Genomic DNA, 17574 nt, shown 5'->3' with positions numbered 1-17574 from the left:
AGTGATACTAGGAACGGGAGGCTTTAGTATGGCGAGAACTGAGCTATTGAATGTCGAGCCCCTTAACAAATGTCGTAATTACTACATAGTTTGTGAGTTAAAAAGGAAAATATTTATTCAGATTAAAACTAAATAGAACCTAATAAACAAAAAAGTATAATACTTTTCAACATGAATTCGGTTTTTTACGATAAACGCATGCTATCCACACACGTATACATAAATGTTTTATTATAATAATATATGTATAATTGTGTACTAGTACCACTTATGTTGGTCGAAGTATCAGACCCGACAATTGGCTTTAAACCAAACTAATCAATCGAAAATGTAAAGTAACTGAAAATGCACAACTCTACGCCAAGTGAACCACTAACACGGACAAATTGAGGTGTATTCATCACGTTCAGTATGCGCTGTATTGTAGAGTGCACCGCGCATAAGTAATGAGGCTTCCTTCAGTGTACTCCTGTAACTGCGACAACTACTACAAACGACTACACTTTATCAGCGCCGCTAACACTCGCATTACATGATCACGTAACCGAACCGTGTATCGAACTAGTCGATTTAATTACACTAAAGCTGATCTCGATCTTATCCTAATGTATTCAAAGGAAGCGGTGCGCGCTCCTATTCAGATCGTATCGGCTCGCTACTAAGGGGTCGTGAATTGAGACGATCATAGACCAATTAAATGAGATTTGGTTTATTGAAAGGTTGTGTTAATTATATGCTCTTTTACATTCTAGTTTAGTTGACGGTACTAGTGAATCTAAGGTAATAAAGTAAACTCGCACCATCAGACGTTGAGAATATAATTTCCTTTAATGTAATTTACAAAGTTTTAGATGATAAACTACTAGCCAGCTCAAAAAAGAACAATGAATAGCTTAAATGAAAAAATTGGGTATGTACTTGTAAGTATAGTAGTATTCCAAAAATTAGTATTTCAAAGATTTATTTCAAAAAAATTGTATTCTCTAATCCTTGAAAATATTTGTGGAGACTAAATATTGACATACATTTATATCATTATCTTCACACTACCGAACTTTATCGGGCACGTGTACATTTCTCCGAAATTCTTAAGAGCTGTTAGTTCTTCCATTCTTAAATCCCCGATCACAAAAGCTCGTACGATGGTATATACCCTCGGGACACGGTCCACTTTCCACTTCGGACAAACTTGAGAGCGTCTTAAAGATATGCATTATGCAACAGAGCTGGCTTGTTTAAACAACACCAACTTTTTGTACTTTAATGTTCCTCAGAATTTTAATAGAAAACGTTTTAAAACAAAGATTACCTACATTTTTTTAAATATAAATTCATAACATAAGAAATAAATTTGATCTATTAGTGTTCCATGGCTTGATAAAGGTCACTTGCCGTAACAAGGGAAGGTTTAGGGCTTGACTCTACCACGCAGGCCAAGTGCGGGGCGGGGACTTTGCATTCCTTTAAAAACTGTGACCATTATCACTAATACGTGTTAATTACATTGTTAGATCACTCGGCTATCACAAATTAATTGATAACATATATTTTTATAACGCCGCTATAACAATTATGCTATCAATCAATAAAACATAAAAATAAAGCATAAGGCTTTTTATATATTTTTTTTATCTACTTCTTGCTTCAGTTTTGTGCGCACCATAACAAAATATTTATTATCGTTTTATGATTGGAAAATCGTATAGCCTGTCGGTATATTTTGACTTCCAAATTCGTTTTATATTCCGCCCTCGTTCTGCGAAAAGATTTCGTTTAAAGCGACACGAATTTGATTTTACTGCTGGTGTATTGCTGGTTTAATTTTCAACCAACCTACTTTCTCGCTATTTGTAAATTATTTATTTGTCGATTATTATATTTGCTTCCTTATCATAATTTTACTCTATTCATTTATGAACAATCGAAATTAGTAGACTAGCTTCATGACTATAAAAACTTAAACATCTCATTAAATCTGAATCTTATTCTTGCAACGTCACGAAAATTTAAGTGAAGGTAAACGTTAAAATATCTGTAACAAGAGAGCGTCGACTGAAATAATAATATCATTTGTATAAACGTCTGAGACTGCTTGATGGAAACTAACTACTGAAAAAAGCAAATGGCTGAAAAAATACAATTTCAAGATATCTTCTTTGACATTTTCTAGTTTTATTTGACCGTCTTCTTACTAAATTGTCTTGAATCCTGGAAAAAAATATTAATACAGCAATAAGATAAAAAAACGCATAAACATGTTTTATGTCACTTGGTAGTAGCAAATATCTTATTTTATTAAGGGAAGGAAAGAAATAAAAATGCCAGATTTTTATTACTGGTTTATGTGTGTAGTCGATATGAAAAGTTATTTTGTCCTGTCATAGAATTATACTATTATCCATATTATAATATTATCTTATTTAAGTAAGTTAAAAATTCTAAAAAAATGATTTTTTCACGATGCCAACTTTAGGAATTACTCAATAAATCAATGACTGGCATGACATGAATTAAATGTTATCGAGCCCCGCAACAGATACAAAAGCAGAAAGCCTCAGTGATCGTGCCATTCTTTGATCAGAATTTGTGCAGTCAACGTATCGTTTGTGAAAAACAGTGATAATTAGCAAACATGGTTTCTATATCATTAGCCGACCCGACAGTACAATCCTACATTTTCTATTCCGGGATTTTGGCATTAAAACTTTTGTTTGTTGGAGTACTTACTGGTATACAGAGGCATAAGAAAAATGTATTCGCGAATGAAGAGGACGCCAAAGGGAGGAAAGGGGTTGTCAAATTTAATGATGAAGATGTGGAAAGACCGCGGCGTTCGCATTTGAATGATCTGGAAAATATCCCGGCATTTTGGATACTGGGAGCTCTGTATTTGACGACGGGACCGTCGGCTGCGTTGGCGACCTGGCTGTTCAGGATCTATACCGTTGGAAGAGTGATGTTCACCTATGTTTACGCTATTAACCCACTTCCGCCGCCAACGCGAAGCATGTCATTCGGTATTCCATACTTCATCACTTTATACATGGGTTTCAGAGTTATACAGCACTACGTCGGTGCCTTGTAATTTTTATTTAAGTAAAAATAAGTGAGTGATTGTTGTTTTAATGGTATAGTGTCCTAAAATAGTAGTTTTAACCAGATTAAAATAAAGATTTCATATAAACAAACGGTTTATGTCATTTGCTTGCCTCCATTGTACCCAAATTTGATAAGACCCATAATATTTATCAACAATAATATTTGCGATCTAAACTGTAAACGATACCCGGCAATACCGATAAACAATATGCCTAATTTTAAACTGTATGACTGACATGTTCATTTGCTTATACGTTAATCGATCTAAGAATAAATAGTAAAAACCACTTACTTTGTTATCTTCTCATAATAAGAATGATGCTGAAAAAGACAAATCATATCAGTAGGGTTCTAAAAAGGGGTTATGCCACTTAACTCCAAATCCATTGTTCTCTAAACTTTAACATCCCATACATTATTTCCACTTTGACTCCAAAGCAATAAAAAAAAATAATTTACAGATAGAAATATTTCCCTACATCAATTCCACTTAACTCCAAAAGAGTTTTTGTAGAGTCAGCAGCAAAAATTATATCTTGACGATATTTTGGTGATATACCAAACGTCCTAGTAATTTTTCACAAACCAGTAATTTTGATTTAAGTTATTATAATTAGGTTAGTCAGGTCATCGTCCTCAAAAACGAACACCGTAGGATCAAAAGTGCTATCCTGGTGAAAAGATTGAAAGTCAAGGACGGGATTAAGCTGTTATATTAGAATAAAGTTCTAAATAAAAATTAAATTTCTTACTTAGCTAAGTTAACATAAAATAAATAGTGCAGGTTTTAATGTATAAGATATAAGTTTTTTAGATATAAGTTGTCGGAGTACACGCGCTGTTCGCTTCGATGTTCTTATAATTTTAGATTTTTTTTGATTTTTCAAGTGATGTTTACTACGTAATAAGATTGGATGTTCAATATTATAATTATTCAGGGCCTGACCATTCCTGCGCGTAGTGCAGCGACTCGAACTGCTCCCTCTGCATCCATGTCATCCGTATGGCTAAATATTTTATGCTGCTGACTCTACTTCTGCTGATTTCTTGGAGTTAAAGTGGAATGAATTATATTTAAATAAAATATTTATTAAAACTGTTTTGGAGTTAAAGTGGAACGTTTTTTTGGAGTTAAGTGGAATAACCCCTAAAAAGTCGAGTGTGCGATACGAATTACCAACTCACATTCTTGACAGGATATAGGGATATAACTAAAAACGTTTGGAGAAACACTTAGAACAGTAAGATACTTTTTTAATCTCTGCCTTACCACCATCGTGATGATAAGGCATAATAATATAATGTATGTATAGTTTTTGTCATCAACTCAAACTTCTCGAAATATCTATAATAGGTAATGAGTAGGTAATAATAATAGGTAGGTAAATGTTATTTCATGATGACCAGTAGATATACTCGTACATCGAATGTTATGTAGGTCGATGTCTTGCGGAGGGGAGATAAAAAATGCAAATGTAATGCTGATATTTTAAATTTGTGTTGTATAATGTTTGTCTACAGAAACTTTATAAATAATCGCTCTGATAACGATATCACGGGGGGCTTGTAAATATAGCTATCACGGTTACAAATACAATAACTAGATGTTTTTTCTTGGTTATCAATGGTTCAGATATTATACACCATCGTTACAATTTCAATACTAACCATATCTATTTTAATACCTACTTATAATCTTTTATATCTGATGGGAGGGTGCCGGTAAAAGTCATTATTGAATTGAATGAGCATTATACTCTTAAATTATTGAGCTCTTGACTTAATAAGATTAAGTAGATGACCTACTTAATTGCAGAGAGAAATGTTACTGTTAACTCCAAGAAAAACGGTTTTCTGTTTAAAACCCCCAATTTGAAGTCGAAATATTTACACAATTTTCCGATAAACCGATCGTTATTCTGAAATTCTGCGAATTATTAATTTTCAATGTATTTGTAAAGTATTATTCACTTAAATAGTTGATCCAAGTTAGCTCAGTCTCAGTGTAGTGGTGTACGAGCTAATATTAACTTTATTTATCAGCGTGTGGAGGAAGCTTCTATTTTATTAGTTTCACACTAAGTTTGTTCACTTGAGAAGTTCGCTTTCTTGGAAACTTAGAAAATATAACATGTTGGTCGCTTTTATTTTACGATTTGTAAAAAAGTGTTCTTAAAGTTTATATTTTTGTTGATGTTTCATGATAGTCATGTATGCAGCTAATTAATGCGATATATTAAATAAAAAAAGATATGAATTTGCTACTAAATGAACACCATACGATGATACGTCGATACTGATTAATGACGAATGGGTTTTTAATATAAAGTAAGAAATAATCTCAGTTCAATTAATATTTGGGATATTCTTACAGTACAAATTGTTTGCCAAATAGTGCGAGTCACCGAAAGCATTAGAGAGATACGTGTAATATAATTTATGTTTATTGAATGATTGTTTAATCTGATGTTAGTAATGTAGCAAATTACATTTCTACAATATCCTGCACAGCACATTCTGCTTGATTACTATTTACCAGATCGTCAATCTGATGATTATCACGTGCCACATAGATGTTGCCAGTGCACTGTGTCACTCACGCTCGCCCCACAAACATCGCCCCTCGACCAACACCCAATGTGTAACGCAACTCGTCAATACTGTATTCGAAAAGCTGATTTAATTGACGTGATTTGTTTTGCAAAATCTATCATCGAAACGAATAAACCGTTTCCGATTTGTTATTTTACGTATCACTCAATTAACAGTTCACTACATGTCGTTTTTTATTATAGCAGAAAGTCCATAGTCATCTGATTAAACTTGTTTATTTTTAGAAATTACTACATTATTTTGTTTTTTTTATGAGTAGTACCTTTGATTGTCATGCTCGTAATAACACAATAAAGAACAGAAAGTTTTGTCGGAACTAGTTAAGTCATAAAATAGAGAAATAAAACTATGAAACGCAATCACAGGAGTAATAACTTTATTTATTAGGTGCCAGCAATATATTTTACGATAAGTTTATTTTATTATGTTCTTGGTTTACTACAACGCTAATAACTATTAGCTTTAATACAACGGAATAAAGCGATATTTACCAGATACCATGAAATAATGTAAATGTCATATGTCTCTATTAAATTCATGATATAGCAACTCTGTAATCTGTTAAGCGATAATAAAAAAGGGTATATTAGTGTCGCTTAAAAAGACAGATATTAATTAATAGGTACATTGTTTGTTTTACATAAGAAACATTGAGTGTTTATTAAAGATGGTGATCAGAGACTAATAAATGGTAATAAAACCAATAAAACCGTCAAGTAATCGTATATCAGAATATAAAACTAGATTGAAAGTGATTGTTTTCTAATCACCTTACTTTAATGAACACTGCTGTTTGTTAATTATTTCTTCAGTAGTTTTTTATCGGACGATGGGAGCACTTTAGTTCCACTACACAATTTTAAGTATGGGTACATTGGGTACGTTACGTTTACCTTTTTACTGTTGAGTATATTTTAACTGATATAGTTATAGACTTACAGATTTTTATCGACTATCATAAGTGTCAATATTTGACCTAAACGAATAAATGATTTGATTTTATGGTTTGGCGTTTCATTTTCAGGTCTTTGGATACTTTTGTTTTCTGCAAATATAATGCTGGCTAGTAAGTTATTTTTTGGCAACTTTCGTAATTTATGTATATATCTATACATTTTTAGGCTTATTGTGACAGACGGAGAAATATACAAATACAAGGATATTATATATAATTTTATTATTTGTAGACCCGTCATAGAGCATAGAAAAGGTTTCAATATGTCACACAAATAAAGACAACCAAACGTTTATTATACAGCCCACAACTACAACAAAATTTTGCCAAAATTATGTAAGCGGCAATAATATTGCCAACAAAACCTTTTAAAAAATTTCTATACAGTAGTAACTACATATTTAAGTAGGTATATTTATTTATTCCTTGTTTTTTTTGTTGTAGGAGGTTTTAGCATAAAATTGTGTCCACCCCGTGACACAGTGCACAACATCCTACCACTGTGTTATGTAAACGCTCACTGTGAAGAGGACGACATGATCTGCTGTGTCAATCAGTATGAGGGCATGAGTTGCACTAAACCTGTGTCTGATCTCACTCCCCACGACTCGTATGACGTTGATGACTATGACGAACCTGAGGATGAACAAGAATATAATTTGAGTAAGTGATTTATAACTTTTGAAATGTTACAATAATGTTAGCTATACAATATTATACAAACGTGCAATGCGAAGATGCAGTTATTTTTAATTGCTAGACGTTTCGGCACAAGTTGCACTGGTCGTGTCGTCTTCAGACATTTAAAGGTAAATTAGCGCATTAATGTTATTTTCGTAAAATGTTATATATGTATTATGCGCAATGCTATTTACATAGTTTATCTTATTAATTCTTACAAAACGAATTATTTGTGCAGATATAAAACTGTTTTGTTTTGTATTTCAGGAAAAGCAGTTGATCACACATAAAAATATACAACACAAAATATATGGGATGTAATCATTTAAGGACTCAGCAAGATATAATTTAAAATTATCTCAACTAATAAAAACTGATAAATAATCTACTAATCGAACTTACTTTTTGGATCCCCGTCGTCTGTAACAACTGTTTCCTTTAAATAAGTACTTATTCAGCTTATTCATTTGAATGTTAAACATTTTTATTTATGTATATGGTTAATAAACACACTCTACAATTTAGTAAATATTACACTAATAGAATTCCTAAAACGTCCTTATTCTAAAATCATAAAACATAATAATATAAAAAAACAAACATTTCCGTAAGCTTATAATGGAAACTAGCTTCATTTCTGCATCAAAGTGAAGTGAGCAAAAAAATATTGTCCCAACCGCGACTTGCAGCGGAAATAGAATTTAAAATTGTTAACGTTGCCTCGTAACTTTGTGGTATCGTCCGACATTCTTTTCTTGCTCCCCCTTCGTTCTTCGTTTACAGGAAATAACCAGCACACTAAGGAACCCCCAATTACTACGTTATTTAATGAAAACGTTTTCCTATAATACGAACACAGTTCGAAATAACCAAGGCAATCGAAACAGACCTTGCATATGACATTAATAGTGTAATAACTATTTGAAAAATAACGTGTAACTTTTTATGTATTCTGCTTATCAATATCTAATCTTATCTGAAGGATATAAAACAGACCTGTAGCGCAATTCTCTACAGTCGGTATTGTCGACTATCGATAGTTTGACATTTAAATTGTACTGCCAAAATAGTTCCTACGGAGCCGGCTCGAGGCGCTGATGAGGTTTTCATGCAATAGCTAGCCGGTTGTCAGTTGTCGATAGTGGTAGAGAATCAAGCTACAGTATGTTACTGTACAATGACTAAGAAATGTTTTGTTGTTGTTATTTTAAAAACAAGAACATTTTCAACGTTGTGCCAGATGTGTGACAATATTCATCGCACTTAGAGTGAGGTAAATATGTAAATACCGCGAGATATCCGCCGCGCCGACACACGACACGTCACACGTAACCTGTGACGACGGAATGTGAGCCGTTTAAGATATACGTGACGTCATCACGTATTTACATATTTTTATTATAGTAAGTAATAACAGAAAGCAGCTTTGTCTTGGTTGATGTTACTTATAGCCACAAGCAAGAGTAAGCAAATGAAGAAGTTAAGTTACAGCCAAGAATATCCGGGTTCCTACATCATCACATCCGAGTTGACCTTTACAGTCAGTTAAGTAAAAATTTGTTAAAGTGCCCGTAAAGATTCTTCGCCGATGGTAGTTTTTCAATCATTTGCCATCTGCTGCACTATGTGTGCAAAACCGGCTTTATTTGCTGAACGCATTTTTCCTGAGAAATTTTATTAGCAAACGTGATATCTTTCCCATATCAGTATGAATGACAAGCGCGCATTTTTCGGCGGCAACAAGATTTATAGACGTCATCCCCTGCCATTAGCACGTCGTTGGTTCAGTGAGTGCGCGCTCGTTACTCAAATATGTGTACTTATACCACTTACACGAATTGTGTTGCTTTATTATTTACACAAGTATAACAATGTGGCGCTAATTATAAGGGTGTCAGTTGTTAACTAGTGACATCGTAATGAGAGGAAGTATGAACATTTAAGAGCCAGTAATTTCCTAAAACCTGCATTAAATCTGTAACAAAAGCTAAGTAATTCTACAGAAAATGTACTTATTGCGGTAAAAGTAGGTAGAATAATGTATTTGCCGTGCTCACATCGTATCCATACGAGATACGAAACTCATTCTTCATACTAAGTAATCACGTGCCTCATTTTATTGCCCTCCAAAGCGTAGTTTTCAATATTTCTTTCAGAGACGGCAGCTACGGAGCTCTACATTGTGGGTATTTCGCTGATTTATGGTAAAGATCTGTTGGACTTTTTTATTGGTCGTTAGGAAGCATATGACCAAAGTTTTAGTGCACTGAGGCACCCTCGCTTATTTAAAGTCCGACGACAAACAAACAAGAAAGTTTTCTCGACTCTATCTAGGCTCTAATATTTAAGGGTGTACTATTTTTAACTAAAGCCAATACAATACACGGTCTATTTACATATACTTCGCTAACTTTACCCCTTTGGGAAATCACTCACGAACTGAAAACTGAACCTTTGCCGAGCAACTAGTTGGGTCTGAAATACGATCAAATTTCAAGACACGATAACATTAAATCAATCAACAAATTCCGAAAGGAAGGTATGAACAGGTAATTGGAAACTGTAGGGAAATATCCGCTTTCGAAACTAAAGCTAAACATAGCAACACACTAAATCAAATTTATAGTTTATTTATAGCATTTAACTTTATGTTAATATTATATACTCGCGATTGAAGATTTATTTGAGCAGGTAATGTTTTTTTTCTAAGCGAAGATATATTTTTTCCCCAACCTGTTTACAGAATCTACGATATTTTTATGCTTACCAATACATTTACAATTAAAACGAAATTATCATTTAATACGAAAGCAATTTATCCAGTGGTTACATACACATTTTATGAGCAAAGCAACATGCACTGGACAGAAACTTGCATGTGAGGTGCGGATGAACGTAAACTTTTCACTCAAATGTTTGTACTTAGTGTCTGAGTAAATACTGAGGTGCTTGTGTGTCGACTGTTCACTTCACTTGTGCTGCAACACTTTAATTACAGATGAGTGTTCAGAGACTTGTTGAGAGCCTTCCAACTAAGTTCTACGTTTGTTCGGACATAGCATGCCGTGATTTATATTAAGTGGAATTATATGAACTATGTTTGTTTGCAGTTGACTTAAAAACGGCTGCACAATTTTTAAAGGAAACCCAATTTATGCATAGAGCGATTCTTGAGTAGAGTTTGATTAAACGTTTAAAATAAAAGTTGAAGATGAAAAAAATGTTAAAAACATTTTAAATTGCGGTGCGAGTTTGAGTAAAAGCATATCAGTAGCCTTTATGACTAGGTATAACACTGCAAGCCCGTGAACGCTTTATATCTGTATAAAAATATATATTCAAAACGGAATTCTACTTCAATTAAACTTCATCAAATTCTCTCTACCACAAACGTAACAATTTGCCTCACAAACATAACATTTTACCAAAATATTGGTTAATACTCTTTGGGCCAGAATACAAATTAAATTCTAAAACTAATATTTAACTAAGTTGTAACCGCGGGAATCCATTACAATTCAATTCAGTGCGGGCTTTGTTCTAATTTAATATTCAGTTTACACGGTGACCTGGGACCATGACGATTACTAAATAAACTGTAAGCCGCGCAATGTGTTGCAAATAACAATGTTTGTATAAAGCGCAAACAATATTGTGTAGCAAACATTTCATTCCTATTTTGTGGATTACTTTACTACCAGTTAGATACTAATATAACTTTGATACAAGAAAAATCACGTTGTGTAAAAGATGGCAAGTCTCTTATGATGCCACTAACGGCAGTCATCACGATCGGTCAGTCATGGACTTGATTATCATACAAAACAAAGTATTATTTATATGCTAACCCTTTTTTCGAGTCTTTGTCTATGTTTATAAAGACCTCGCCAGAAAAGACTAATCCTTTGGGTTGTTTTACAAAAGAGAGGGGGCTCTTTTTACCAGTATATTGTTACAATCATCGCATGCGATATTATATTGTCAATAGTCAAAGACTTTCGCATTTCCAAATAAAACTAAATGTTTAATATCACGTTAAACTGATGTCAAACATTTATTTTGGCTTAACTCTGTCCTCGTTACAGATAGAATTGATTTTAAATAGCGGGTCGTTAAATCAACCACTGTCGGTTTGCCATGATTAAATAAATTACGCCATATTTTATGCATCATTTAGCTGAAATAAGGTTTATTTTTCAGATAAATCGATCTAATTTGACTGAAAAACTTGAGCAACTGCAGTGTAAATAAAACTTATTTAAGGTCAATTTCACAATTAATGAGCAGCTAAGTGTTAGATAAATATAATCAAAGTCCTGTGCTAAATAATAAGACAGTAAATAATAAAACCGTTACAAAAATAATTGCCAAAATTCTAAGCGATATGCTATTTTGACATAACTAACTAAACTGTGCCTAGCTTCGCTTAAAGACACAGTCTAAATTGAAAACGTTCTTTAAAGTGTCTCTAAGAGACCGCACACGCTACGAGAAAGATTAGCATATCAAAGGCGTCAAACAAGGCTAAAGAACGCAGAAACAGAGACGTTGTAGAATTATGACGTCACATCTTGACTTCACTAGCTGTACCTGTTTTGGAAAGGAAATAATCTTTGAAATACAGGTACTTAATTCATCTGTGCACGATACTCATCCTTATTCTAAATGATTTCATAACGGTGATCACTACTTGCGTTAGTAAAAATAATTCGCAACTCTAGTAAACTAGATCAACTCTTAACAGCTGAAATAAAAGAAAATGGTTTGCAGATATTCCATTTTTACTATGTCAAGGTAAGTAAGGGACTAACAAACATAGAGATAAACGATAAAAATAATATAATTCGTTGCCGTAATCCCGGTAATGTTCTTTTCGAATTGTGTTTGCAATTGTCAACACAGTTGGTTTTAAAAGGTTTATCCCTATTCCGCTTCTGGCAAATAAACACGGGAATGGACGGTTTAAATGGTGCAATAAAAGCTGTTTTAAATTCATGGAGTTTGTCGAAAGTTACAATTCTAAAACTTGCAGTCGTTCCTGCAGTTGTTTATGCAAACATTGTTAAGAATTTTAAGACGCTGACATTGCGGAAATAAACACAAGATATTTAAATAAATCTGTGTTTAAATAGTAACAATAACAACTTAATACGAAAAAATAGGGATATGGACTGTACTAAAGGTTTTTTGTGAGATGAAATTTCAATGATTAATACTGTAGCACATATTTTTTCTTAGGCTCGTTATAACTATGAAAACTATTTAACCAATCATTAAAAGTGGGTGCTGAAATAGGATTAGAGATAAAAAAATAAAGCGATACTAAGATTTTATTCATTAAAATTTGTTAAATTCATTTTGATTGTATAAATAAATTAACTAGTGCAAACACAGTAATGTGATGTGTGTTTATCCGCGCCTACAAATATTATGACGTTATACACATGATAGCGTCAAACTGATATTGTTTGCTTAATCACATTTTAAACGTTTTGAAGTTTAAAACACAGTCCGTTATTTATTGTTGTTTTTTTGTAGCACGAAACAAATACAGGAATACAAAAAGATGTGGATGTGTATAAGAAAGTTTAGCATAACTTTTTTTGTAATATTATTGCCACAATTAATGAATGTATTGCCTACAAAACAAAATATAATAAAAATACTCATTCGCCTGTTTACATTGAACCTTAACCATATCTTACCGTAAATTACTCTTACCGTCGTATTCTACGAACACCTTCCGTTCCGACTAAACTAATGAAAACCTGTCGAGAGAAAGACAATCAAATTATCCGAGGTGTCAGTAACTCGATTACAGTCAACTATTCAGTAGCTCAATTCTCTATTACTATCGACTACCGACAACCAACCTGTCATTTTGTATGAAAATCTGATCAGCGCCTCTGACGGGCGTCGTTGAAACTTCTTTGGCAGTACATTCTAAATGTTAAAATGTCGATAGCTAACCGGTTGTCGGTAGTCGATAGTGGTAGAGAATCGAGGTACAGTTCCACCACTTCAAAGTAAACTACAATATATAATATTATGTACATGTTTCTTGTAAAAGCAACTATTAGCTACAGAGGTGATATAATCGTATTAATTAATTACTCATAATGCTAACTAATCGTGTTTACTCAACTGATAAATCTGTAATTAATCTTAACTCCAATATACGTAATAGTTACACGGTTAATTATACAAGCAATGGATTCAATATAAGGCTATTTCTAGCACATAATATGAAGCCTATTATTAAATAATTCCCCTGTTTCGTAAACAAACGGCTACAGTCAACAACAAGCTTGAACAGGCACAAGAAACCCTTCGGGACTAAATTGACTCAAACATTATTGTTTAGCAGTAGTTAGGAGAAACATTGATTTCCAATGAAAATGTTAATTATTAACAAACATTTAGTACTGATGCCTAGAATATTAGTAGCGCTATATGTAAGTATAAGTGTATTTAGATTGATATTTTCATGTAGACAGACCAATGCAAAACAAGTTCAGTTGAGCATAGAACCCTGCTTCCATTTTCTCTATACGTTCGATAGACCCGCTTGTATTTGCAAAAGAATAAAAGAAAATAGAAACTATGTATGTATAATAGAATACGGGAATTAACGCGAACACGCATTTTACCTTAAAATGCCTAACGTTTCGGCGCAGGTTGCACTCACCGTAGTCGCAGGCTGACTGGAGTCGGCCTCAGCAACGCAAGAGTTTAAAAGTTAAAATATAAACTACTTCAACTAGTCCAAATCACAAACTTAAGCTACAGGTTTAACTTTCAATTCTCACACTATCATCATATTTGTCATCAAGCGATATTGAAAGATTATAGAAGCCACTATACGTACACGAGAATACGTTCTCTGAGCTCCATTTTTGTGAATATCCAGCATTACCTTTAACTGTACATCGAAAATATATCTTTGACAAGTTCAGTTATTTGTTATTCTATTCCCAAGTCCAGAAGTAGGACAGGAGGCAGGTGTTCGATGTAAACGTCGCTATATATTCACGGACGTCGATCAGTAAAATGTTTACGAAGCGTGAAAGAGCACCGATTGGGAGTTATTCGTTCAATCTGCGAGTCACGTCAACTTGAGCTACGTTATACATGATACGTTTTGTTATGTCGACATATTACTCGATTTAGAAGTAGCTTTTTAAAGGTAGAGTAATATAGATTTATACGTCCGTGATCAATTTGCTAATGTTTATATCGTAATTATGTAAAATATCTCAGTGCCTCGATTCTCTTCTACTATCGACTACCGACAACCGAACTGTCATCGAGAAATTTTGTATGAAAATCTGATCAGCGCCTCTGACGGGTGTCGTAGGAAACATTTTGGCAGTACATTCTAAATGTCAAAATTCGATAGCTAGCCGGTTGTCGGTAGTCGATAGTGGTAGAGAATCGAGGTACAGAAGGAACCGTTCTATCATTATTGACAGACAAGTGGTAAGCCGTAAAATATCATTGTTGAACCAATAAAAAAGTATGTCGCAGTTTAAATAGCGAATGTGGGAGATAGAGGTGTTATTACTAAACTAATTTGAGGTAATATAAAGCAATAACCAATCAATCACCGTTGCAAAGCTAATTAGGCAATTAGTTGACTTAATTAATCGAGACAGAGCACGTGCGCGTATATTATACCAACGAAAATTATTATACTTAGGTGATGTTTACTGATCACTAGCGAAGCGCTTGCCGGAAATCTATGAAGAGCTTAATAGTTTATTAAATTAATATTGGAAGTATAGTAAGCAAATAGCAAAAAAACCTAAATTTAGAGTTCATATTGTGTGAATAAGTAAATTTTTTTCAGCATTAGGTAGGTACAACAAAATAAACCTAAGAATACTGGTAATGTAAATGGTAATATAATACAAAATCAATATGATCAGTAATACCCATTATTTTTTACAAGAATAAGTTGTCGCATGCTGGCAGCGAGGTCAAAAGCGGGCACACAAAGACTCTTTAATATTTCAATAATCATCGTAGGTATTGTCTAAAATAATTCAACAATCGAAAAATCCATTGTTAAGATCAGACAATCTGATAAATAATTCACGAGGAGCTGTTATTCTTATTGTTGTAAAAGTCACAAAGGAAATTCATTTCGTTTTGATGGACATTGAGTTTATTTCCATTTACATGTTCAATTCTTTAATAATATGATAAGAAATTATTATTTTTGGTCCCTAATTGTACCTATACCATTTAGGTACAAGACGATGGGCGGTTCTTCTTGGAATGAAAGGGGGATTAGATGTGTATTCTGCTTTATATGAATCAGATATTAATAGTATGTGTATACTTTAAATTTATGTAACTCCTCGAGATATGTATAGTCGTGTAACGGTAAAGTATTATCATCCCATTGACTAGCCTTGAAAAGCTACTTATTAGTCAACATGAACCTCTTGAAGGTGTCATACACACCTTTACAGAAAACTTAAATGTACTGAGTGGGTCAGTCGGTAGTCTGAAAATATATAAAGTTTATGATTGTTAGAGAGTCCAGACACCAGACACACATTGTCTGCCAGACGCCTTCGTTATTATTGTGCTCCATATTATACTTTCTTTGTAAAAAAGTAACTCATAATCATCACAAATTTAAAAGCTTAAAGTACCATTGAAAAAGGATATATAATAAGTATAATATACGTAATCCCTGAATGTTTATAGATAAAACAAAATAATTATTTTACTTTTCACAACAATTGATGATGTTAATTATATTAAAAAAGTTACGTGATTAAGCTTTTAAATTATCTCTGAATAATTAAATAAAATTTATTGATTAAATTTCTGAAGCTGTAGTAGAGATGAAATTAAATAATTATTCTTGTTTGTAACGCTGCATACATTTTATTTAAAAGTTCATTATTATTAAAAAATATCTGTTGTTCAAGAAGCAATAATTAAATTCGTTATTACTTATTTGTCAGATATTTTAATTGGCTTTTCGGTATCCTTTGATTGAAATCAATGAAGCCTCGCAAATGAGCGTCGAGTTCGTTAAATATGCAACAAAAATTCACAAGTACATTTAATAAATTTGTATGTTTTAACGAGGTTCTCTCTTTTCTACTGTGCGACAAAATTACACAAACGTATAACTACACTAGCTTCTACCCGTAACTCCGTCTGCCATTTGCCCTTGGGAATGCGTCATTTTCCCGGGGTAAAAAGTAGCCTATGTCCTTTCTTGGGTATCAAAATATCTCCACACCAAATTTCATGCAAATTTGTTCAGAAGTTTAAGCGTGATTGGGTAACAGACAGACAGACGGACAGACAGTCAGAGTTACTTTCGCATTTATAATATTAAGTATGGATAAATAACGCAAGACCGCAAGAACTAAATTTCAAAATATTGGCAAGGCTAATTGGCTGAGAGCTTGAATGTGAATACAGTTATCAAGATATTAATATTATTATGTAAAATTGGATTGCGTGCCACTGTTTTCCACTTATCCTTTAATTGGCAAGTCAAATTCGTTGATTCCCTACCCAATCAATTGTGTAGAGCTCTTAAATACTGTCAGTGAGTTACACAAGTAGAAGTAAGAGACAAAGTTAATTGTTATTAATTAGCGCGAGACAATTAGCCAGCCACAGGCACTGTCGCGACACGGCACAATTTTGTTTCAACATAATTAGGATCTTGGATTATACTTAGCTCGATTGGTCTTGATATTTTGCTTTTTACTAAGTTTGAGGCTTAAAAAATTTTCATCCGTAAAAATCTGCTTGTTTATATACTTTTTCAGTGTCATCCTAGAATTAATTTGTATTTGACAGCGAATTCTAGCATCATTATAATGCATAATTATTAAGTAAAAGTTTGGAGAGACTCAGATAGTGCCGAGTTTGATTATACAGTCGTTAAATGATTTACCACTATAAACTAGGCCTAAAAAGAGTATTTGGCATCACTTTAACACTAACAAGATAAACGTTATTACTCTTTGTAAGCCAAAAAACTGAAATGCCTACGTAAAGATAATCCTTAATACGTTTAATATATTTTTGCTTCAATCTACATTGATTCAGATAAGCCAGTCCTTAATCTAATTGATGGATGCTTTCGATGGAGTCTGCGTCAGGATTGTACGTAATCGAATCTCTCTCAGGCGATTCTTGCTCACTCATGAATCTGATTTCTTTTCAATATACTTACTTATACCTAC

At 33.1% G+C, this 17574-nt stretch overlaps 1 protein-coding gene and 1 long non-coding RNA gene across 3 annotated transcripts; one reads left to right on the top strand and one right to left on the bottom strand.

Annotated features, from left to right (window-relative positions):
- Positions 1 to 1389: 1389 nt before the first annotated feature.
- On the bottom strand, positions 1390 to 5756 carry LOC142981301 (uncharacterized). 2 transcript variants are annotated; one of them, XR_012959928.1, is made up of 3 exons: positions 5636 to 5756; positions 3392 to 3420; positions 1390 to 2208 (listed from the first exon to the last, which is right to left on the bottom strand). It is a non-coding gene; the product is annotated as an uncharacterized LOC142981301 (long non-coding RNA). The 2 variants fall into 2 exon arrangements; XR_012959927.1 differs by having other exon boundaries at positions 5589 to 5750.
- LOC142980988 (microsomal glutathione S-transferase 1-like) lies at positions 2561 to 3178 on the top strand. Its single transcript, XM_076126635.1, has one exon. It carries the CDS (start codon positions 2633 to 2635, stop codon positions 3083 to 3085), a length of 453 nt encoding a protein of 150 aa, XP_075982750.1. The 5' UTR covers positions 2561 to 2632; the 3' UTR covers positions 3086 to 3178.
- Positions 5757 to 17574: the final 11818 nt, after the last annotated feature.

Source organism: Anticarsia gemmatalis, chromosome 19 (assembly GCF_050436995.1).
Source record: "Anticarsia gemmatalis isolate Benzon Research Colony breed Stoneville strain chromosome 19, ilAntGemm2 primary, whole genome shotgun sequence".
NCBI classification, from domain to species: domain Eukaryota; kingdom Metazoa; phylum Arthropoda; class Insecta; order Lepidoptera; family Erebidae; genus Anticarsia; species Anticarsia gemmatalis.
The sequence above is the reverse complement of the archived record's forward strand: the minus strand, read 5'-3'. Positions and strand labels throughout refer to the sequence as shown.

Excerpts from the sequence above, each read along its gene's own strand:
- LOC142980988 (XM_076126635.1), top strand. The coding sequence starts at position 2,633 with ATGGTTTCTATATCATTAGCCGACCCGACAGTACAATCCTACATTTTC.